The sequence below is a fragment of the Castor canadensis genome, chromosome 7, assembly GCF_047511655.1.
Source record: "Castor canadensis chromosome 7, mCasCan1.hap1v2, whole genome shotgun sequence".
NCBI lineage: Eukaryota > Metazoa > Chordata > Mammalia > Rodentia > Castoridae > Castor > Castor canadensis.
This window is the reverse complement of record NC_133392.1, coordinates 38213481-38237241: the sequence shown is the minus strand read 5'-3', so window position 1 is coordinate 38237241 and position 23761 is coordinate 38213481. Positions and strand designations below refer to the sequence as shown.

The window sequence follows — 23761 nt, the reverse complement described above, 5'->3', positions numbered from 1 at the left end:
GGGCTTGAACTCAGGGCCAACACCTTGAGCCACTACACCAGCCCTTCTTTGTGATGGGTATTTTCAAGACAGGGTCTTGAGAACTATTTGTCCAGGCTGGCTTCAAACTGTGATCCTCCTGATCTCTGCCTTCTGAGTAGCAAGGATTACAGACATGAGCCACCAGCCCCCCGCCTCATTATTCTTTTTACAGCTTTATAGAAATGTAATTTGGTACATGAATTCACCCATTTAATTTATTTTATTTATTTTGAGAGAGGGTCTCACCATGTTGTTCAGGCTAGGCTCAAACTTCTTGGCTAAAGCAATCCTCCTGCTTCAGCCTCCTGAGTAGCTGGGACTACAGGTGCCTGGCACTGATCAGTACTCACCCATTTTATTATCATTATTATTATTTTTGAAACAGGGTCTAACAACATAGCCCAGGCTAACCTTGAACTCATAATTCTCCTGCCTCAGCCTTCCAAGTGCTGGGACTGTAGGTGTGCATCACCACTCCTGGTTCACCCATTATAAATGTATGACTCAATGCAGTTTTTTGGATATAGTTATAGAGTTGTGCCACCATGACAAAAATCTCCTTCTTTTTAACCCTTTGTGATACAATTCACAAAATTATGTAAATACTGCCTCAATCTAATTCTAGGACCCTTTTTATCACCCTAAAAAGGAAACTCATACTCAGCAGTCTTTACTCATTTCTAACCCCTCCAGCCCTATACAGCCCTAATCTACTTTTTGTCTCTATTGATTTGCCTGTTTCTGAAATGTCATAAATGGAATGTGGTCTTAGTGACTGGCTCCTTTCTCCTAGCATGTTTTTGAGGTTTTTCTATGTTATAGCATTATCAGAACTTCTTTCCTTGTCATAACCTTGTAATACCCTATTGTATGGATATACCCTATGCAGCTTATCCATTAATCAGTTGGTAGATATTTGGGTTGTTCCCACTTTTTTGGATATTAGGAATAATGCTGCTATAAACATTCACAAACAAATCTTTGTGTAGAGAGCTTTTTTTTTTTTTTTTTGATGGTACTAGGGTTTAAACTCAGGGCCTGATGCTTGCTAGACAGGCACTCTAACACTTGAGTAACTCCACCAGCCCAGACAGTGTTTTCATTTCTCTTGGAAGATGCAAAATTGCTAAGTTGGGGCAAATCATTCTTATGTAAATAACAGAAACTTTTTTTTTAGTGCTAGTGAACTAATCTGGGGCTGTGTGCATGTGAGGCAAGCGCTCTATCACTGAGTGCCCCAATAACGGAATTTCTTTTCTACTTCAAAGTTTTCGAAACAGCCAGGAAAATGACTTTTCATAAAAATGCAAATATATAACCCCATTTTTTGGTAATAAAGTCAATCTGCACAAGGCTTTGCTATGAACAGAAGTGTATCATGTTTTCCAACTTAGGGTCAAATAGAAATCCTAAGATGAGATAAGAACTCCTTTTGGTATAAATCATAAAGCTAAATGGAGTTTGCACTAATCTAATAGATAACAGTATGATAAAACTATGTTTTTAATCAGCATGTCTATATCCAACTCCTGTGACTGACAATTTCTTAAGAGATAAGTAGACAGTAGAGGAAAGCTTACACAGTACAAGGAGGAAAAAATTAAGATATTAAATACCTCATGGCAGAGCACCTGCTTTGTGAAGCTCAAGTTCAAACCGAAATCCCACCAAAAAAATAAAATTAAATACCCTGATTGAGCTAAATAGTTATTTTTCCTCCCCTAGAGTGGGCCTGTTTCTCATTTCATTCTCATTTCATAAGAAAAAAGGTGAGTTAATTATAATATCCCAAAGCCTTTCACAAAAGCATATTTCAGAAACTGGAGGCCAAAAAAACTTCTGGTCACGTTAATTTTATTTAATAAATATAAATATATTTACCCTGGCAAAACACACGCTAGTTCAAATAAGTGCTGGTTGTTTTAAAAAATACATAAAAAATCTTTAAAAACACATTTGCATCTAAAGAAAACTCAAACATCTTGCAGGAGACAGTAAGCATCATCCAGGAAAACCCATCAAGCATCCTACCAATCAGAGACAGCACCAGAGACCATCCCAGGTCGTCCAAATTCTCATTTGTTTACAATACGAACAACCCTTTCCTCCCGCCCAGGCCACCCCTAGGGTGCCAATGATTTGTGACTGGTCCCCTCTAATCAGCTGCCGAGGGGTGTCAAGGAGACAAGAAATGGTTAACAGTGACCTGCTGCGGAAAGGGAGCGCACAACCCTGACAGCCTACAGCTGAGTAAGCAAGGGCTATTTATTCACGACTACGTTCCATGGGCGAGCCCAAGGAAAACTCACTGACGGCACTAGAGTCGCCTGTCCCCCGCCAGCCCAATCCCAACCCTAAACACACGCGGGGTGGAAACTGTCGGGTCGGGGAAGCCCCTCCCCACCCACCCTCAAGCGTAACTCCCCTAAAACGGGCTCTGACGCCGGACAGACTAGGACCAAGCGATTGGGGACAGGGTGGGGGCAGGGAAGAGAGGGCATCCCCCCGCCGCCACTGCCCGACGCGACGCCACAGACAGGGTTGGGCTTGGCTTAGCGACCCTGACGAGAAATGGCCCTCAGCCTCCACCCGTCACCTGACTCAGTCCCACCTGAGAGCAAGAGAATGGAAACGGGCGGGGAGTGCTGACCTTGTTGCTACTGACAGTGGAGCGGCGCATCCCGCTGCTTCCCGGAAAGCGGCTCGAAGGACATTTTTTTTTTCCCCCCTGGAAGAAGGAAACCCGAGGGCGCCGGGCGGGAGGGCGGCAGGCTGGCGGGCGCGGCGGCGGCGGTGGTCCGGGCGGGCTATGCAGCCTCTAGCGGGGACGGTCCGAGGACTACATCTCCCAGGCTGCTCTGGGCCGCCCTGCGTCGTGACCCCGGCGCGCACGGAGGCGGCGACTCTTACCTCACAGAGGTAACTCCTCGGCCGGCAGCAGCTCGGCGCCCGCGGTCCATGGACCGGAACCCCGGGCCGACGGGCAGGAACCCGGGCCGCGATCGCCGCCTCTCCGCCCCAGGCTCCTCCTCCTCGCTCCCCACCGCCTCGTCCCGACGCCCGCTGGCCGCGCACCGCCGCCGCCGGCCTCGCGGAGCCGCTTGGGGAGGCTGGGTGGCGGGTTCGCGGCTGCCGCGGGACTGAGGCCTACTCGGCCACTTCTCAGTGCTATTGTCCCTGGGCCTGGCCCTGAAGCGGGTCTGTGGGGGAGGGCCCAGTGCGCTGGCACCAGGGAAGATGCCGGACCAAGCCCTACAGCAGATGCTGGACAGGTACGGGAGGCGTTGGGGCGAGGGGTGGAACGGGAGCCGCAGCGACCTTCGCCCTGGCCCTGCCCGCGCCGGGCCTCGAGGCCAGGAGAGCGGAGCCCGGGCGCCGGGAAGAGTTCCACGCGCGGGGGGACCCGGAGGTGCAGACTTTGGACTCGGTGCCTGGGGGAGGGCCCAGTGGGCGACTTGGGTCCTGGACTTAAAAACTTAGTTACGAATGGCGTCTGGTCTTGCTGGACACCGTTTTGAAGTGCTCGTGTTTACCTCTAGATTAGTTTCTTTTTCCTACCTTCCCCTCTCCCATCCATATTATTAAGTGCTCGTCGTGATGTCCCTGGGAAGAAGAACTAGATCGTCTATCGGGGCAGTGACTCCCCTACCCCTTAAAATTTTCACCCTCTTTCCAAAAACCAATGATAAGCATTCTTTTGAAAGCCTGATGGTCTGATTTTATTTCTCCTCCCAACCCCCATCCTGTCCCCACCCCCTAACTGTTAAGGTCAGAGTATCCGCCGGGGACCCCTTAACGGTCACACCAGAGTAGAGGTTATGGAAAGCAGCCACGTGAACCCTTACCACACTTGACGATCGTTGAGTCCACTGAAAGTTTCGGCTTGGACTGGGGGCTGCTTGCCCATTTCTGGGGGGCTCCAGTCGGTGAAACACTAGTTGAGGTCGGCTGCACCGCCCTCTGCTGTTCAAATTCTAGTCGGTGGGCTCTACCATGAGTTTTTGGAGACTAAATCCATTTTTCCCTAGCCAGTTCTTGCCTCCTCTTGTAACCAGTTGTATTCATAATACTATAGTTGCTCACAAGGTTCAGTACACATCACTGGCCACCCTGTTCATTCTTTTCATTCTGAGTGAAGATCCAGCTGTAGGATGTTAAATGTTAAACTGGGTCAGTGGCACCCAGAACTCAGATCACTCAAGAGTAGTAGTACTGCTTCTCCCACAGCGAAAGGCATTTTCTTTGGAGCTTAGAATTTTGAGACAAATCTAAGTTGATAGAAATCATGTTACTGACTTTTTAGTTGGGGTAGTCAACCATTCTGACAGCTGTTTTGTTTAAACTGAACCATCACTACCCCCTTTTTTTGGTGGGGGGGATGAGGTCTTGCTGTGTTGCCTCCCTCCTCAGACCTGGGATTTACAGGCATGTGACAGTGTGCCTGGCTTTCCACCCCTTTTAATATATGTCATTTACAAGCTCCTGGAAGGAAAATCTTACTCATTGTGGTTTACCTTTAATCCTAGAACAGAGCCTAGGATCTGTTCAGAAAATATTTGTTATATGAATTAATTCATGCATTGGTCAGTTTCACTAGTTGTCTATGTATCTGATCATTTCCTAAAATTTCCTTTCATTATAGTTTTGCATACTGTCAAGTCATGACATACTAAAATATGTCCAGAGAAGACCATCTGCCACTGTCAGTTCAGATTAAATGAGACCCTGTTCTGGTGTAGGGTTTTTTGTAAAGAAAAATATTTGTTTCTCTGAGGGCCTTCCACTTTTGCTTGGTAACTTTTTAGAAAAAAAGCTGTCTTGACTTTTATACACTCTAGAGTTTTCCATAAGAGTAAAAGGAAGCCAAGAGTGCTGGTGAGACATTTAAACTTTTTTTTTTTTTTTGGCAGTGCTGAGTTTTGAACTCAGGACCTCACACTTGCTAGTCTCATGCTTTACCAGTTGAGCCACACTGCCAGCTCTTTTGTTCTGTGTGTTTTTGAGCTGGGGTAGCCCAGACTGACCTGGAACTCAGTCATCCTGCCTCTTCCTAGTGCTACTAGGATTATAAATTTGCACTACCACACCCAGTTTAAAGGTAGATTTTTAACATGACTTTCAAAGACCTTTATTGCCTAGGTCAGTAATTAACAACCTAACACGACATTAGAATCACCTGAGGAACATTTTTTTAACTGATTTCATTTATATGTGGAATCCTGTAGAGTCGACCTCACAGTAACATGGAGTGGTTATCAGAAGCTGAGAGGGTTGGGGAGACAAAAGGTCAGAAGACACAAAATTTTACTTGTCAAATAAAAACATAAATTCCCTTAGTTGGCTAATCAGGTCACAAATAAGCTTTCCTTTTTCCTTGGAGATTGAAATTCAATTAATTGGTACCTAGTGTGATACTGATGACACAATGTAAATCATATATAGCCTTTTTTTTTTTAACCTTTGATTATTGAATGTTTGGCAAGCATTTCTTTTGTTTCAAAAAGAAACTCAAATTAGAGTTAGTACAATAATTCTGACTCAACCAAAGTACATTGTCAAAGAACTCTATTCCTTTTCACAATTCCATAGACTGGCAGTGATTCATAGCATTTGCACACATATTCTTAATGTTTTTAACTGCTTTTCATAGAGTCTGCTTTGGAAAGTTGAGTATAGTATTTTCATTATGTGTGCAAAACTAAGCAATAAGTGAAACATTCCTCTTTTAAAATTTCAGTAAGTCTGGTTTTTTTTTTGGATTTTTGACACAATTGAACAGACCAAACTGTTGTAGTAGAGACTTTTTTAATCTCACTGATTATGTTTGTTAACAGAAAATTTTAAAATGTATGGCTAGATGTGCCTATGTGTTTGTGTATGTGTATATACATATATATATATCCATTAATCAATAGCACTTGTAATTCCTTTTAGATAAAATGTAATCTATGTATTAATAGGGCAACATAAGTCTTATGTTCCAAAAGCCATAAGCCATAACTAATTTTTATTAGTTAATTTACTATATTAAGTCTTATGTTCTATAGGCAATTGTTTGCTTACTTGAAAACTTTCATTTTAAAAACATCTTAAAATCTTTCCCCTTAACTGAAAAAATGCTTTTTGCCATCTTTCCACTAAACAGAGGTTTTTTTTGTTTTGTTTTGTTTTTTTTGGTGGATATGGGGTTTGAACTCAGGGCTTCATGCTTGCAAAGCAGGAGCTCTACCGCCTGAGCCACACTTGCAGTCCATTTTACTCCGGTTATTTTGGAGATGGGTCTCATGAACTATTTGCCCAGGCTTCCTTTAAACTGGGATCGTCCTAATCTCAGCCTCCCAAGTAGCTTGGATTCTAGGCATGAGCCACCTGTGCCTAGCAATAGCTTCCTTTTTTGTGCAAGAAACTGAACTGTTTTCCAATTGACCAAAACCATAAGCTTAGATCTTGTAATAAATCATTTAAAAACATTTCTGGATATTCTGATTTGCAGTGATTAAATTCACATAAGTTGTTTGACTCTTGAGGAAACTTCTTACCAAGTTTACTATGGATTGATAATATCCCTTAGTATTGTCTAATTTACTATCCTTAAAGCTTGATATACAATAAGCAGTTTATTCTTGTTCTGTAGCAAATTACATTTGGTATTAAGAATTTGATCTATACTTTATTCCATTCTCTCAATTTCTTCTGTTTGCTGTTCCAATAGGACTAGCTTCTGCATCTCCATACAATTCTGTATCAATAATATACCTTCTTTTTCTTCTTTTTTGTTTTGTTTGAGACAGGGCCTCACTAAATTTCCCAGAAATATTCTGAGACATTGAGAAAGGGTGGAATCAGAGAAGAATATGGGATATCCTCTAAAGGGATGCTATTTTATGGCCATTAGAAATCTTGTGGATGAAAAATATTTTTTTTAAGGTGGGATTTTTTTTTTTTTTGAAGCAGGGTCTTACTATATAGCCAAGGCTGGCCTCAGCCTGCCTCAGCCTGTCTCAGTCTCCAGAGTGCTGGGATTGCAGGCATGCACCACCATACTTTTAAAAAAATATTTTTTTTGTTTAGGTGCTGGTGGCTCACGACTATAATCCTAGCTACTTTGGAGGCTGCAGGCTGAGATTGGGAGGATCAAGGTTTAAGGCCAGCCCAGACAAGTAGTTCTTGAGACTCCATTTCCAAAATAACCAGAGCAAAATGGACTATAGATGTGGCTCAAGCAGTAAAGCGCCTGCTTTTCAAGTGCAAAGCCCTGAGTTCAAACTAAAGTCCTACCCAAAAAAAAGTTTTTTCAGTTTATTAATCTTCTTGTGAATAATTTGTATAATTACCAGGGATAAAGTCATCAAAGAATTTTTGCCCAACACAGTGGGTTATAATTTGATAAGTACAAAGCCAAATACAAGTGTAGCCAAAAAATAAGAGTGTATTACTGGGGTTTTCGCTGGGGTACTCGGTCCTTGTGTTCCCTAGGGAGATTTCAAGCCAGATATTAAATGTAGTAAAAACAATAGCAAAGTTTATTATATAGTGTAGTAAGAATACATTTTTCAAGACAGCGTTGGGTTTTTTCTTTGTTTTTATCGATTGCATCTCATTATAAACACTACCACAATCCATCTGTGACAAACTTTTACTCCCGTGGTTTTATCCTTATCTGCCTGTTTCCATTTTGGAGTGATTCTTTACTTTTAGACAGTGTCCTCTTAATTTATTTTCTTACATCTCTTCATGCCCTACGATGTTCTATCAGTTGTATCTCAGGTAAACCCTATCAGTCCTTCTGTGACATACTTTTATCTTCTGATTTTACCTTTACCTGCCTGTTTCCATTTTGGAATAATCCTTTCTGTTGGACAAAACCTTACTTATATATAAAAATCTTCTCTAAAAATGTTCTCTCTTTTTTTTCCTGCTTATAGAAATTTATTAAATTGAGACATGTTTAATCTGCTATCCCAGAGCATCCCAGCCGCCTCTCACAGGGTGAACTGCACGCTTTCTGCTGCCATATATCCACACGTGACCTTGAAGTTTTCAGGATAGCAATGGGTCTGTTTGCACTCTTCCAATTGTGAATTCTGCTGTATAGTTCAAGCTCGTCTTGAACTCATGACCTCCTGCCTCTGCATCCCAAGTAGATGAAACTGTGGTGAATTCCAACACACCCGGCTTCAATCTCGAATTCTTTCTGTTTTGGTTTTTGGTGGGACTAGGGATTGAACTCAGGGCTTCGGGCTTGCAATCTTGAATTCTTAACCCTTTCCTTAAAACTGCTCTGTGCATGATCATCAAACTGAGTCTTCAGACCCCAGCAAGCAATTCAGGTAAAAATACACAACCAGCTGTAAAAACAAATTTAAAGGGGTTGGAGATGTAGTTCAGTGGTTGAGTGTTTGCCTAGCATGCCTGAGGCCCTGGGTTTGATCCCCAGTACTGGAAAAAAAAAACAAAAGTTAAATAAAAACTGATCCAAGAAGGGTGCATGTGGCTCAGGTCTGTAAGCTTAGCTACTTGGGTGGCTGAGATCAAGAGGATGGCAGTTCAAGGTCAACCTGAACAAAAAAAAAATTGCAAGACCCCATTTCAATGAAGGGGAAGATGAGGACAGGAAGTGAGCATGGCTGTACATACCTGCCATCCCAGCAACAGTGGAAAGACTGTGGTCCAGATCAGCTGGGCAAAAAGCAATACCCTATCACCAAAATAACCAGAGCAAAATAATTGGAAGTGTGGCTCAAGCAGTAGAGCTCCTGACTAGCAAGCACAAAGTCCTAAGTTTAAATCACAGTACTCCCCACCCACCCCCCAAATAAATCAATAAACAAACAAAAAAACATGTGGAGACAATTCAGATGCCACAGTTTCAAGTTCTGGCTATCTAGTGCCAGTGTACCCATGGCAAGACTGTCTTGCTCTTTTGTATTAGTTCTCATCCCTCTTTGGCACATGACTGTCCACAAGATGCCATTAAAAGTCACATCGTGTCCATGCTCAGCACTGTTCTTTACGCAAGCCTACTCCTAACCCAGAAAAGTGCTCTCCTTTATAACCTTTTTTGTTTCTCTCCATCTCCTACTTATTTTTTTACCTTTTTTGTCATTATTCTTGTTTTAACCTAAACCATATTCATGACAGAAATAAAACAAAGATCACTTTGTCCACACAAAGCTGCAGGTCTTATGAAAACTTTGCTGCTGCTTAGATTTTTAAAAGGATGCCTTTACACAATTTTTTCCTTGGATGTAGGTGAGTTTAAGAGATACAGAATGTAACATTCTAGTTAGGGCTGGATAAGATAACAAAACTTCCAAAGACCTTGAACAGCAAAACCCTCTTAGTACAAGCAAGAAGGCAGAAGGGAGAGAAAATATACAAAGAGCCCAAAGTCTTCTACATATTAATCTTGTAGTTACAGTTTAGGATACAAAAGGCAAATTGATGGGTTAATATTCCATCTCCCAGACACTGGAGAAAGGAGTAAATCTGTATTGTTTTGCAAGTTTTACAAGATAATAGTCCAGAATGAGAAGTAAAACTGAATGCCCCCTCCCCTTACAAAGGAATCAGATGATTTACCAGAATCAGAGAAAAATAAACTCACCCGCTCCTGTGTAGGGATCTCCTCAAGTCTCCTGGCTTGGCTTGCCAAAATATGTCACCAGATCCAGATCACTCGGTCTCATCAGAGAAAGAATTTAGTGACAAACACAGAGGAGACCTAAGCAGGAGCAGGTTTTTTAACACAAAGCTAAAGCAAAGCAAAAATATACTCTAGATGGGAGAGTGGGCAGGCTCAAGAGAGAGTACTGCCCTAGAGGTCCCAAGACCTCAAGCTTTTATTGTGTTCTGTAGACATGAAGGTAGTCAGCCCTGGAAAACTGTCATTAACTCCTCCCACATGTTGGGTGGGGAAGTTTTTGGCTTTGGATGGTCAGACTGAGGCTGTGGGTCAGCAAGCCATTCCTTTAACTTCAGCAGTCAAAGATGTGATTCTTCATCTACACCTAAGACACCTTTCTCAGCTATCACATTTCTTATGCCCTGCCTAGTCTCTATACCAAGTGGATATTTATTACCTGAATCAGGTAAGGAGCACACTAGAGATATTTCCAAAACAGTTCTCTCCTGAGGAGCATTTCAAAATTCTGATGGATGCTTAAGCCCTGCCCAGGACCAATGAAATCAAATTTCTGGAGTATAAGGCCTGTTTATCTATATTTTCAGAAGCCTTCTCAATGTTTCTGGTATGAGTGAAAAAAATCTACCTAAACTCCAAGTTATTATTTCATGATAAGAGCTGGTATGTCTTAGTGAGAATATCTTGGACTTTAAAGATGGAAATCTTTGAGTTTTTGAGGCAGGGTCTGACTATGTTGCTTAAGCTGGCAACAAACTCACTATGTAGCCCAGGCTGTTATGTTTTGGGGTGTTTTTTTTTGGCCATACTGAGGTTTGAAATCAGGGCCTACACCTTGAGCCACTCCACCAGCCCGTTTTTGTAATGGGTTTTTTCAAGATAGGGTCTTACAAACTGTTTATTCGGGCTGGCTTTGAACCTTGTTCCTTTTGATCTCTGCCTCCTGAGTAGCTAGGATTACAGGTATGAGTCACCAGTGCCCTGACACCTAGGCTGGTTTTGAACTCTCCATCCTCCTGCCTCTGACTCCCAAGTACTAGGATTACTGTGTCACCATATCCAGCTCTGGTTTTCCAGTTCCTTTTAATACTGTAATCCAAGATAAACACCTGTAATTTGAGAATACCAAGATAAACTCACTGAAAAGCTTTTTCTAGATAACTATATCTTAGTGAATTTATGTACTACTAAGAAAGTTTTATTAATAAGTCTCCCCTTCCCCACTTTTCTCTACGTGTTTTTTTAAAAATCAGATAAATCATGGTTGTGTCACAAATGGGCCTTATAAAGTGAGGTTGTCTGTTATTTTTTTCCCAACCAGTTTGTAACATCTAGCTTTATTTTACTAAAACCTTTCTGCTCCAACCACATTGGCTGATGAGTATATACTTGTTTCTATCTTTAACCTTGCTTATGCTGCTTTACTTATTGCAAATACTCTTTATTTCCAATCTTGCATCATCTGTAGTTATCTCCTTTTCATGCTATTATTTTCATCATCACATTTCTGTGTTATGGTTTCTGATGACTTTTCTTGGCACTTAATGTTTTTATTTGATGCTTGTATGCACTAGACTATAAATTCTGTAAGGGTAATTTATTGTGGCATCAAGTAAATGTATTTAGTTGGTTCTCACATTGTTTTAGGAGAAGAGCTTGAATAATCTTAGATTTAAGGCAACCCAGCCATGTTTATTCTTTATACTGTTTGTAAATTTTACTGTTAAGGATTCTAGGGCTAGAGATGTGGCTCATGGTAGATCAACTGCTTTGCAAGTGCAAAGCCCTAAATTAAAACTCTGGTTTCACAAAAAAAAAGGATTATAGAACTGGGTGTGGTGGGTACATGCCAGTAATCCCAGCACTTGGAAGGCTAAGGCAGGAGGCCCTTGAATTTGAGGCCAGTTTATGCTACATAGCAACTTGTAGGCCAGTCTACATTCTCAGAATGTTTTGAAAAAATAAAATAATACATAGGATTAGAAATTAAACCAATTATATTGAAATACAACTATCAAAAATACAGTATTTTTTAGTTGGTCTAATAACCAACTTCAAATTAGTAATGGGCTGTTAATGCGCAGCTATAAAATAATATGAAATTTTCTGATTGCTACATTTACTAATTTCTAATTCCTGTACTCCTAACATTACATCCTTACATAGAAGAAAAAGCTAAATTTTATTTAGCTTTACTTTAGCCAAAAAAAAAAAAATGTAATTTTTTTCCCTACCAAATTTACCAACCCCTTCTAAATTTTTCATAAACTCCAGATTAAGAACCCCTTCCTTCACAAGGTGAACATTTCATCATTATATATCTAACAAGTGATGAGCAGGGATTTGAACACAGGCAGTCTGTCTCCAAAGCCCAGGTTCTTCAACCACCTAGAATCCTGAAAATAAAAAATTAATTTTTTTCTTGGGAAAAAAAATCTTAGGCATTTCCTACTGATAAATTTAACAACCAAATAATATAAAAATTTTAATACAGTGAGTGTAAAATGGAATTTAATGTCTAAATTATGGTAAGTTGAGATTTACAAAAAGAAGAAAGGCTAGAGCAAAGTCTTTCAGACTTCAGTTATCAGGATCATCTGAAGGCTTGTTAAAACTTTTACACACCCACAGCATTTCTTATTCTGTCGATCTGAGCTGGGGCCTGAAAACTGGATTGCTAGCAAGTTCCAGGTAATGTTTGTGGATCATCAAGCACTGAGTTCTCAGACAGTTAAACGATTGGAAAAACGGAAGGCAAAAAGCCTTAAAGAGAAACTCTTATGTTTGGTCAGAAATTATAAACTCTTTTTTCCTTGAGGGTGGACAGGGTAGACTTTGAAAGGTTTTTAGTTTCACTGTTTATGCTTTGTTTTTTTTAGGTGAAGGGCCTCTGGAAAGCTAGGTAAGGCTCTACCTTTGAGCTACACCCTTCCTCCCCACCAGCCCTTGTCCTCTGAAATGGAAAGAGGTCAATTATTCTTACCTTTACAAGGTATTAAAATTGCTAGGCAGTGCTTCATCATTTGAACCACACCTCCATCCCTTTTTACTTGAGGTTATTATTCAGATAGGGTCTCACACTTTTTGCCCGGGAATACTCAATGATCTTCCTATGCCTACTGCTGAGGTGGCAATACAGGAGTGCCCCACCATACCAGCTTATTTGTTTAGATGGGAGTCTCCCTAATGTTCTGGGGGTTTGGTCTCAAACCATGATTCTCCCAAGTAGCTGGATTTTTTATTTTATTTTTGAGACTGGGTCTTGCTGTATAACCCAGGCTGGACCTAGTACTCACTATCCTCCTGCTTCATCCTCTCAGGTGTTGGTATTACAGATGTGCACTGCCACAGCTGGCTACCAAGATAAAAAAATTTTATTTTTATAGAAGAAAAAAAAGATAAGGCATTTTAGGACAGCAGAACAAGGACAATGAAACAGAATGAGGGCTCAGACAGCTTAGCTTCATGGGTCAGGGGTCAGAGTGCTAAAGAAACTACCTACCTCCTAATTCTGCCTAAGTCCTATGAAATCTGACTGAATTTTAAAACTAAATAAAATGAGTTTTGGATTTTGACTTTATTCCCTGTTCTAATGGAAGGATTTTGATTGGCGCACACATTGGAATTCATGTTCCACCAGGACTGGAGACCTCATCCTTCCGTAGCACCTGTCTCTGTGGGCTTTCTGACAGAGCTATAGTTCTATAGAAACCACTTACCTAATTAAGTGCAAAATGCACAGGCAGTAACAGACTTCAATTAGACATTGTTCCACTTCTTCAGGCAAACATTAACAGAGGCAGAGAGGAGACAGTGGTCTCACTGAGTTAAACTATTTGCCCTAATGGAAATCAGTGTCAAAACTTGTTTTAGAGGGGAAAATAATTTTAAAATCCATATTAAAAAACTTCTTTTAATTGGGTGGAAAGAAAGAATTACAACCTAATTCCACAAGTAAAAGTTAGATTTCATGAATTATCTTTAAGGGATTTTTTTTTTTTTGGTGGGGGGACAGTACTAGGGTTTGAATTCAAGGCCTCACGCTTGCTAGGCAGGCACTCTACCACTTGAGCCACTCTGCCAGCCATGAAGTACCTTTAAAAGAAAAGTGAGTTTTCATTTTTTAAAAGACGGAATCCTGCTATATTGCCCAGACTATCCTCGCCTCAAACTCTTGGACTCAAATTATCCTCCAATCTGAGCCCCAAGTAGCTGGAACTATAACTGTGTGTACTGTGCCCACTTGAACAAAAATTTTTTTTACATAACTATGTAATAGAATTTTTTAATAAGCATTTCAGACTTGAAGCCTTTAGATTTGAAATATAGGGCTGGGGGTGTGGCTCAAATGGCAGAGCGCCTGCCTAGCAAGGCCCTGAGTTCAAACCCCAATATCATCACTACAAAAAAAAAAAAAAGATTTGAGATGTGATAAGTATAATTTAATTCCAGAGAAAGGAGAACTAGTCATACCTATAATGGAAATTTATCATATCACTGTCCTAAAGTTATTCATCCCCTTCTCTTATCCTCTTTGGATTTTTATGTTTGTTTGTTGGGCTGGAGATTGAACCCAGAGCCTTGCCCATGCTAGCTAAGTTCTCTCTCTGAGCTATATTCTTAGCCCGTGTTTATTAAACAGTGTCATGCTATGTAGTCCGAACTAGCCTTGAACTCCATCTTCTTGCCTTCACCTCCCAAGTGTTAGAGTTTGTATGTTTTTGGTAGGACTGAGGTTTTGAACTTGGGGGCCAAGTGTTGGGAGGTGGGTGTTTGTTTGTTTGCTTGTTTTGGTGGTGGTGGTAATGGGGTTTGAACTTAAGGTAGAGAACTATTTGATCTGGTTGGCCTCAAACCAAGATCCTCCTGATCTCTGCCTCCTGAGTAGCCAGGACTACAGGCAAGAGCCACTGATTCCCAGCCTCCTTTGTACTTAAAAAAAAATTGTTTAGTATTCTTTTTCTCTTCTTATAGTCATACTTTATCAGGAAGAGAAATGGGTGAGTTCTCCCCTACCCCCTTAGTTTAAAATTGAATTAGCTGGTGATGTGGTTCAGTGGTAGATCGATCGCTTACCTAGTATGTGTGAGGCCCTAAGTTCCATCCCCAGCACCACAAAAAAAGGTGGAGGGGAAAAAATTGAAACAATATGTAAAATCAACGTGTAATACTTTGTTTTTCCATGTTCAAGATGTTGGTGTTGAAATGGGAAGAGCACTTGATTCCACATATTCTGTGCCTCAAAAAAGCTACTCAAGGGTTGTCTCTTTATACTTTGATTCCCTAGCAAGTATGCAGAATTACCAGAAGGATGGAGGAAGTTACACTAAAACAAACTTCATGAAACATAGGACTCTGAGCCGGGCACCAGTGGCTCATGCCTGTAATCCTAGCTACTCAGGTGGCAGACATCCAGAGGATTATGGTTCAAAAACAGCTCCAGGCAGAGAGTTAAAGAGACCCTATCTCTAAAAACACCATCACAAAAAAGGGCTGGTGAAGTGGTTTAAGGTGTAGGCCCTGAATTCAAGCCCCAGTACTGGGAGAAAAAAAAAAAAAAAAGATTCTGAAGAGGAAGATGAAGTAATGCAAAAATGAAGAAACCGTTATATTGGAATATATTGGTTGTTATTTGTTTCCTTAGTCTTTTAACATAGGGCAGAGGTTCTATAATAAAACACAGTAGGTTTATTCATCCCATTAAGCTGGGATCCTAAAATGTCATTTTTCTCTATTTTACAGAAGTTGCTGGGTGTGTTTTGCCACTGATGAAGATGATAGAACAGCTGAGTGGGTGAGACCATGCAGGTGCAGAGGATCTACCAAATGGGTTCACCAAGCTTGTCTGCAGCGCTGGGTGGATGAAAAACAAAGAGGAAACAGTACAGCCCGAGTGGCGTGTCCTCAGTGCAATGCTGAATACTTGATAGTTTTTCCAAAGTTGGGTAAGAAGCTTTAAAAACAACGCAGATGTGTTTAATGTCACCATACATAACTCTGATTTCAAATTTATTTTTCAATGACCCATCTCTTTGCCTTTTGTGATTTCTGTATTCCTTTCCAGCAATTTATAATATCCTTAATATATGCCCAGATCTGTCCATTTGTCTTTATATTAACTGTTTTCATTTGGTTGAAAAAAGAAAGGACTTGCATACCTATGTGGACATAATCAAAGAACAAAGCTATATATAATAAAAAAGCAGACTTAAAAAGTCTCTTTCTCTGGAGATGGTGTAGAAGAAAGGAGGCAGTATGTGGTCTTTCTTTTTTGTTTTTGTTTTTGTTTTTTGTTTCTTTGGTTTATTTATTCATATGTGTATATATTGTTCAGGCCATTTCAGTATGTGGTCTTTCTAATACTTCTTTTTAATTCTTCTGCTAAGGAAGAATGTCCTACTTTTGTAGGGACATTAAAAGTTAAGTTCATCTTTGGAGTCCAATTTATATGGTTGTCTTTCCTGAAAACTGTTAGGCCCTTTTCTGGGAATTGGCAGGCAAGGAATACCCAAGGGACTTTAAGAATGGGGCTAGGGTGGAAAAAGTACACCCACTTGAAGAAGCTGTGTAAGGCTAATATTTAGTGAACCTATTCCATTGCAGCATACGTTTCTGAGCTGGTGTATTCTCTTTGATGTTCACATCATGCTAGTTGTTATATCACCCTTGGCTATAACAAAGGTATAGGAAGGCAGTTTGGGTTCTTGGACAGCAAAGGAAATAATAACTTTGAAGGGGCATGGAATTCATTTAAAAAAAAGGAGAAATTATTATATATTGTTTTTGTAGGTGCTGTACATACTGATACCAGACCCATTTTTTTTAATGGTATATAAATGGCAATAATGAAGTGTTTTTCTAATGCAAGAAGATAATAAGGCAAACACAATTTTTGTAATTGGTTTTTCTCTAGCATAATGCATAGGAAGAAATGATTGCTTCATATGAAAGGTATAGTGGAGAAAGTGGTATCCTCAGATATTTGGAATTTGTGTACCACATGACGGGTCTTCATGCACACCACTCATCCCAGCTTGGGGATTGAAACCAAGGCCTCAAGCATGCTAAGCAAGTGCTCTACCTTTGAAGCCATACCCCCGCTGATTTTAGGATAACCTAAAATATTTTCATCATAAGATTAAAACAATGTTTTAAAATAATTTAAGCATTAGAAAAAGCAGGGCTGTTGGAATGGCTCAAGTGGTAGAGCATCTGCCTAGCAAGTGTGAGGCCCTGAGTTTAAACCCCAGTACTGCCCAAAAGGCAAAGCAAATATTGCTGCAGTCTTTCACCACATTGGTGTCTGGTTTGCAAAGTCAAAGTTAAGGTTTTATACTTAACTGTTTTGTGTTTATTTTTACTTGTACTAAATTAGATAAACCCATACTTTTTACTTCTTTCCTGGCATAATATGCTGAAGATACCTGCTCTAGGGCTGCATTTTGAATTATATTGAGAATTTCCTATGCAGTCCTTACCACTGTCTCAAGAGGAAACCATGTGTGAATTTCGTTTTAGAGAGTATGCTGCTTCCTTGCTGCATAGGTAGCGTTCTGGCCATACCAATCCCAGTATACCTTTGCAGGTCAAGGTTCAAAAATAGTTGTTGGTTCAAAGAAAATCCCTTCTTGACTGCATGGTTCTTCCATTGATGATCTGAATAAAAAGTCGCCTATTTTCTTTATTTGCATATTATCCACGGGTATGCTAAAGGTTGATTAATACTCTGTACACTAGTTGTTTCAAGCAGCCATAAAACAAATACTTAAGAGCATACATCTGTATGTAGTTGTTCTTTCTTGCTATATAACATATATATAGTGTCCAGTTGTATTGTCTGGTTGAATTTTGCCAGTAGATTGTTTTGTTTCTCTGAGCATATTGGTCATTGATTTTTGCCACTGACAGTACTTAATTCTTCAGTTAAAAAGAAGCTGAAGTGCCTTTGACTGTTATTTTGATCCTTGCTCTTAATGATAATTTATAATGGAGACTGTCTGATTTACTGGACTGGTTGGAAATGATGTAAACACTTCAATGGTTTCTTGTCCCTATTTGTATATGTAATGTATATGTAATATAATGTAGTAAAATATAATGGAAGCAATGGTGTCACTAGTATGGACTAATAACTCTTAATTCACTACTCACAGCCCATTCCAAGATCACAGTCTTCATTCAAAGATTATACTGTTAATCATTTATGACATTGTGAGTTAAATGTAATTTTCATTTCTCCCTTTTGATGAACATTTTGAGCTATTGATTTATTGATTGAAATAGTCCTTTTTAAAATATCCTTATTAAGCCTTTGTTGACCCTTGAAATGAAACAGCCATTAAGAGCCTAAAATAATTTCTTTGAAAACTAGTGTTTTCAAATTTGTGAAATGTTCACAATCAAAAGCATCACTTTTTCCTCCAATTGTCTATAGACCAACTAATAAATTGCCAGATACTGCAATTAATCCCCACACAACACTTGAGAAACACTGGCTGGAAAAAGAAATAGAAGGCTGAAGAAAAGATGCAGGAGGAATGAGTAATGGTTCATATTTATGAGGATCTCGGTGTGGCAGGTTTTAGTTTTAATATAGATTTAGTTTCTAGCTGGCTAGCTGGCCAGCTCTGCTTTTCTGAGACATGATGGCAGAAATGAATGGGTGGTGTTAAGGGTGTGTTCTTCATTGTTGATAGGAAACTTACTGTGCTTAGTTATGAAAACCTTAGAAACTCATCAGACTTTCAACTTTCTCACTTTTTGCCACCTACCCCATTTTAAGGTTCGCTTTTTTTTTCCAGTGAGTTAGGCCAGTGTATGTATGTACCTACTTAAAAGCCTTGCTACTCAAAGTATGATCTGAGGACCACCAACATTGGTATCATTTGAGAGTTGGTAAAATGCAGTAATCCTTCACTCTCCACCTGTTTTACTGAATTGAAATCTGTATTTTAATGAGGCCCTTAGGTGATTTCTATGTACAATAAATTTGAGAATCATTACTTTAAAACATGAAGGGAATTTCAGTTGAGAAATGCTGTCCTCCATTAAAAACACTGCTGTCTTATGTTTTAATTAGTGATAATTGGTGGTGATGATTATCTTATTAAACCTTAAAAAATTTTTTCAATGAAGTCTTTCTGGTTAGAAGAGTTTGGCATGCGCTGTTTGGTTTTGGTTTGATTTACTTATACTTTTTATTCCCCACTGAGGATTGGCTTCCTTTTGTACAACAAAGACTTCAAATCCTGGTTAAACTTAAAGCAAATGGGATGGGCATGGTGGTTCTTACCTCTAATCCCAGCCACTCAGGAGGCTGAGGCAGGAGGATCATAAGTTCTAGGACAACCTGAGCTACATAGCAAGACTCTGTCTCAAAAATAAATAAATAAATCTTATTATCCTTACCCTTCTGTAATTTTTAACCTATAATTTCCTCAGCTTTTTTTTTTTTTTTTTTTTTTTTAGGCAGTTTGGGATTTGAGCTCAGGACCTTGCTATTGCTAGGCAGGCACTCTGCCAATTGAGCCATGCCCCTAGTATTTCCTTAACATTTAGTTTATATCATACTATTGTACATTTGTTAATTTTGCCTTGTAGTTTTTCAGTTATTTAATAATATATATTTTTATTACTTGTCTCTAACTAGATTATAGCTTCCTTGGAGGTGGTGACTATAATGTGTTAAATATTAGTTACATTTATTTTAATGCATAGTAAATTGTGTATAGATTAGGTACCTAGTAAATACTTAATAGTTGACCTTATGGCATACAAGTTACTCTTGTAAAAAAATCTAAGCTTTCCCTTGGCACAAACTATAGAATCCTAAAGAACTACTATGGTGACTTTTAGTTATTAATTATGATAGTGTGAAATAAAGATAAGTAGATATAACTGATATGTATCCAGGGTCAAAGCAGTTGAAACCATGTGGTACTTAGGATTTTTTTTTTTAATCAATTACTGTTTGTTTGGTTATTTAAAAAACTAAGAACATATCCCTCAACCTACAAGTAAGAAAAGTCAAAGATGAAACTTCCATAAGCTCTTAGACCTAGTGTTCAGTGTTTAAAACAGTGAAGAATGCTAGAGAAAGAGTTCCTCTTTACTACCCTATTAAGAGTCCCACATACTTTATTTTGTACTGGAGTTTGAACTCAGGGCCTCATATTTGCTAGGCAGACATTTTACCATTTGAGCCATGCCCCCAGCCCATTCCCATACCAGTTTTATTTTTTTTTGTGGTACTGGGGTTTGAACTTAGGGCCTATATCTTGAGCCACTCCAGAAGCCCTTTTTTGTCTTAGGTATTTTCGAGATAGGATCTCGTGGCATTAATTGCCCAGGGCTGGCTTCGAACTGCGACCCTCCTGCTCTCTGCCTCCTGAGTAGCTAGGATTACAGGTATGAGCTACCAGCGCCTGGCTTCCCATATATTTTTAACTCTTAGTTGAGTTGTTTGTTGTCTCCAATAAAATCCATTTTTGTCTTGGGGCTGCATAATTATTCCATTTGAAAAAAAAAAAGCCTCCATTTTAATAAGCAGATTGAGTCAAATACTCACCATAGTAGAGTGCGGAAGCTAAGTCTTGTACTATTATACCCATTGCCCTGAGGAACAGACCAAAGTGCCCTGACATCCAGCCAAGTACCATGTGCTAAGATAGCTGTGGCCTAGAGGGTCCTTGAGAGTCATGCCAATCATCATCCAGAAGCATTTTTTAAGCACCTATCTGTACATGGTTCTATCCTAGGCACTGTACAAAACAGACATGGCCCCTGCCCCTTGGGACTTTTCAGTCTAAGATGATGCTGACATGGACAGACATAAAGGATATTGAGACAACTGAACAAACATTGAACAAGAACATAAAGTAATAACATTATGCACAAGCAAAGGGGTAAGTGCATTTTGTGGGGTAGTATGTAAAGGAAGCCTCATGGGTTAGGAACAGGGTGGGGTAATGAACCTCTACCTAGTTAGGTTAGTTCTCACTGAGAAATTGGGTTTGTATACAGACTTAATACAGAGGCAGGACATTCCAGGTACTGGGGAAAAAAAAAGACTTAGAGCGAGGAAAGAAGTTTAAGACTCTTATTGCTGGACTCTACATGGTCTCAAAAATCCGTCATTTTGGATGGCGCTGGAAGTGAGATTGGTGTTTTAATTTAGCAAATTGGCATTAGGGTTGGGTCTGGGTCAGAACCAGTTTAGTGCAAAGCAGACAAACAAAACCTAGGAACTTACCATGGCTTCTGAGAGCAGTCTGTTTTGCTTGTTAAACCTCCCTGGCAAACTATTGACCACTTAACAAAAAACCTTGGAGTTCAAGGGAGTTGTTATCTTCTCAGAAACTTACAGGAGGTTGTCTTGTGACACACTTGATTATGCTCATCACGTCTTGTTCTGAGTTGGAGACCAGCACTCTGAAAAGGTGTAGACATTACATTGGCTGTACTGTTTTTTGGCAGCACTGGTGTTTGAACTCAAGGCCTTGCATTTACTAGGCAGGCACTCTATCACTTGAGCCATGCCTCTAATCCAGTTGTAGGTATTTTTGAAGATAGCTTTGTAACTCAGAAAAGGCCCTGAGAGATGTGTGCTGTGTTTTGTTTTTGGTAGGACTAGGGTTTGAACTAAGGCCTTTGCACTTGTTAAGCAGGACTCTACCGCTTGAGCCACATTATAAGCAAGCGTCTTGCAGACGTTGAATGTTTAAGACCAGCATGCCCTTCAGTCATGGATTTCTTAAATTCCAAGTGTACCATTTTTCTTTTTGTTTTTGGTGTGTGGTATTTATGGTTTAGTTTTGTTTTTGTTTTGAGCCAGTCTCTGTGTTGCCCAGACTGGCCTCACCTAAGCATTCCTCCTACCTCAGTCTCCCAAGTACCTTGGGACTACAGGTGTATTGCTACTGCATCCAACCCAAGATGTATCTTTAGCAGCCATGTATGTATATAGAGACTTGAATTTGCTATTTGGGTTTTGTTGTTGTTGCTTATGAAACTGAGCTTCAACTCAGGGCTTCATGCTTGCCGAACAGGCATTCTGCCACTTGATCCACATCCCCAGTCTATTTTGATCTGGTTATTATGGAGATGGGGGTCTCTGAAACTCTCCCAGGGCTGGCCTTGAACTCTGATCCTCCAGGTCTCAGCCTCCCAAATAGTTAAGATACAGGCGAGAGCCACTGCACCCAGCTGTTTGTTTTGCTTTGCAGGGCAGGGAATTAAACCCAGGACTATCTGCATGGTAGGCCAGCTCTCTACCACTGAGCTTTATTACTAGACTTTATGTCTTGTTTTGTTTGTTTGTTTTTCTTATTAGTTCTGGGGTTTCAGCTGAGGACTTTGTGTGCTCTACCATTGGAGCTATCCCTTTTTCTCTGATTATTTTGAAGATAGGGTCTCACTTTTGTCAGGTTGGACTGGACCACAATCCTGTTTCAGGCTTCTTGCTATAGTTGGGATGATAGGCAGCTAGGATTAAAGGTATGAGCCACAGGCACCTGGGTAGCCCTTGGTTTTTTGAGAGAGGCTCTTGCAGTGTAGCCCAGGCTGACTTCCAACTTGAGATCCTGCTGCCTCAGCCTCCTGAGTGCTGTACTTACAGATGTGTACTACCATGCCATGCTGGACTTGAATTTGAACCATAGCAGTAGCATGCTACTTTTGCAATGTCTGCTAGGCTAGACAAAGCTATTACTTCTTTTGGATAGACATGAACTTAAGAGTTTCCTCCGAAGTTTTCAGTTCAGTTTTTGCTATTGTTTAAAAATGAGATCCTGCTGTGTGTAGCACAGACTGGCCTGGAATTCACAATATAGCAAAGATTGGCTCCAGAACTCATGATCCTCTTGCTGAAGCCTCTCCAGTGTTGGGATTGCAGTCATGTACCACCATGCCCAGCTCAGCTCACTTTTTTTTTTCCAGTACTGGGATTTGAACTCAGGGCCTACACCTTGAGCCACTCCAACAGGCCGTTTCGTCAAGATATGGTCTCGAAAACTATTTGCCTGGACTGGCTTCGCTATCCTCCTGGTCTCTGCTTCCTGAGTAGCTAAGATTATAGGCATGAACCACCAACACCCAGCTCAGCTCACTTTTTGATATCAGTCAAATCTGAAATGTAAAAATTTGAATCTACCAAAGATATAGTTGTTGTCTTTCAAATGTTTCTTTATTCTTCAAGAGACTTCACATAGACTTCCTTTTAATTGCAAGCTTTTCTACTGCCCTTTAAATTATTAGGTTTTCAAAATTCCTATTTATATAAAGCTTTTTCAATTGGCATCCATTGTATAACTATAGTACTTTTTTGTTTTTGTTTGGCAGTTCTGGGGTTTGAATTTAGTACGTACGTTTGCTAAGCAGGTACTGTTAAGCCACACCTCAGCCCTGTGTATATATGCAATGCTGTTGAAAACATAAGTGGTGTGGCCCATCAAAGCATTAAAAATTCAATAATGATGGCTGGTTGAGTGACTCGGCTGGTAGAGTGCCTGCCTAGCAAGTGTGAGGCCCTGAGTTCAAGCCTCAGTGCCGCCAAAAAAAAAAAAAAAATTCAATAATGAGTGCTGTGGATTGTAGCTCACTGGTAGAGTGTTTACCTAGCATGGACAAGGCCCTTAGTTCAGACTCAGGCACTACAAAACAAACAAACATAATACCTTTTTAAAATATTGAAACTTTTGTGCTCTTCAGTAGTTAACTGTGTGGTACATTTTTTCATACTTCTTCCTTTTATTAGAATGGAGATTCTCAAGGGCTCAGGTTTTGCCTTTCCCTACTCCTTGTATCTCTTTCTGTTGTAATCGAACAATACAAAGACTCTAGCAAATATGGCTGTTTTTCTAAGATTATGACTAAATCATGGGATAGTAGCATATAAATTTCCTTATAAGAAGAGTATGAGTTAGGGACTGTCATCCAGAGGATTTCAGTGATTGTGCTTACCAAATAATTTACCTAGATAATCTGTATCTGTCAGAAATTCCTCCCTGACTGACCGTTAATTCTAATGGTACGTGTAACACTAAACATTTATTCTTCCTTATTTATTAAACTAATCTTGGATTGGTCTGTCTGGAAGTG

General features: G+C 40.0%; 2 protein-coding genes across 4 annotated transcripts in view; one reads left to right on the top strand and one right to left on the bottom strand.

Moving 5' to 3' along the window:
- The window catches only part of Cpeb3 (cytoplasmic polyadenylation element binding protein 3), a 179367-nt gene extending 176299 nt beyond the window's left edge, over positions 1 to 3068 (bottom strand). Inside the window, exon 1 of one of the 2 annotated variants that reach the window (XM_074078776.1) lies at positions 2932 to 3068. The gene's annotated coding sequence lies outside the window, so the exon portion shown is untranslated. Of the gene's footprint in view, positions 1 to 2671; positions 2810 to 2931 lie in introns of those variants that run through there. The other variant, XM_074078773.1, reaches the window with a different exon arrangement.
- Marchf5 (membrane associated ring-CH-type finger 5) overlaps positions 2144 to 23761 on the top strand; it is a 34473-nt gene continuing 12855 nt past the window's right edge. Inside the window, exons 1-3 of one of the 2 annotated variants that reach the window (XM_074078778.1) lie at positions 2144 to 2271; positions 15407 to 15609; positions 20422 to 20568. In XM_074078778.1, the coding sequence (XP_073934879.1) occupies positions 20553 to 20568 (16 nt within the window). In that variant the 5' untranslated portion in view covers positions 2144 to 2271; positions 15407 to 15609; positions 20422 to 20552. Of the gene's footprint in view, positions 2272 to 3059; positions 3294 to 15406; positions 15610 to 20421; positions 20569 to 23761 lie in introns of those variants that run through there. The other variant, XM_020166203.2, reaches the window with a different exon arrangement.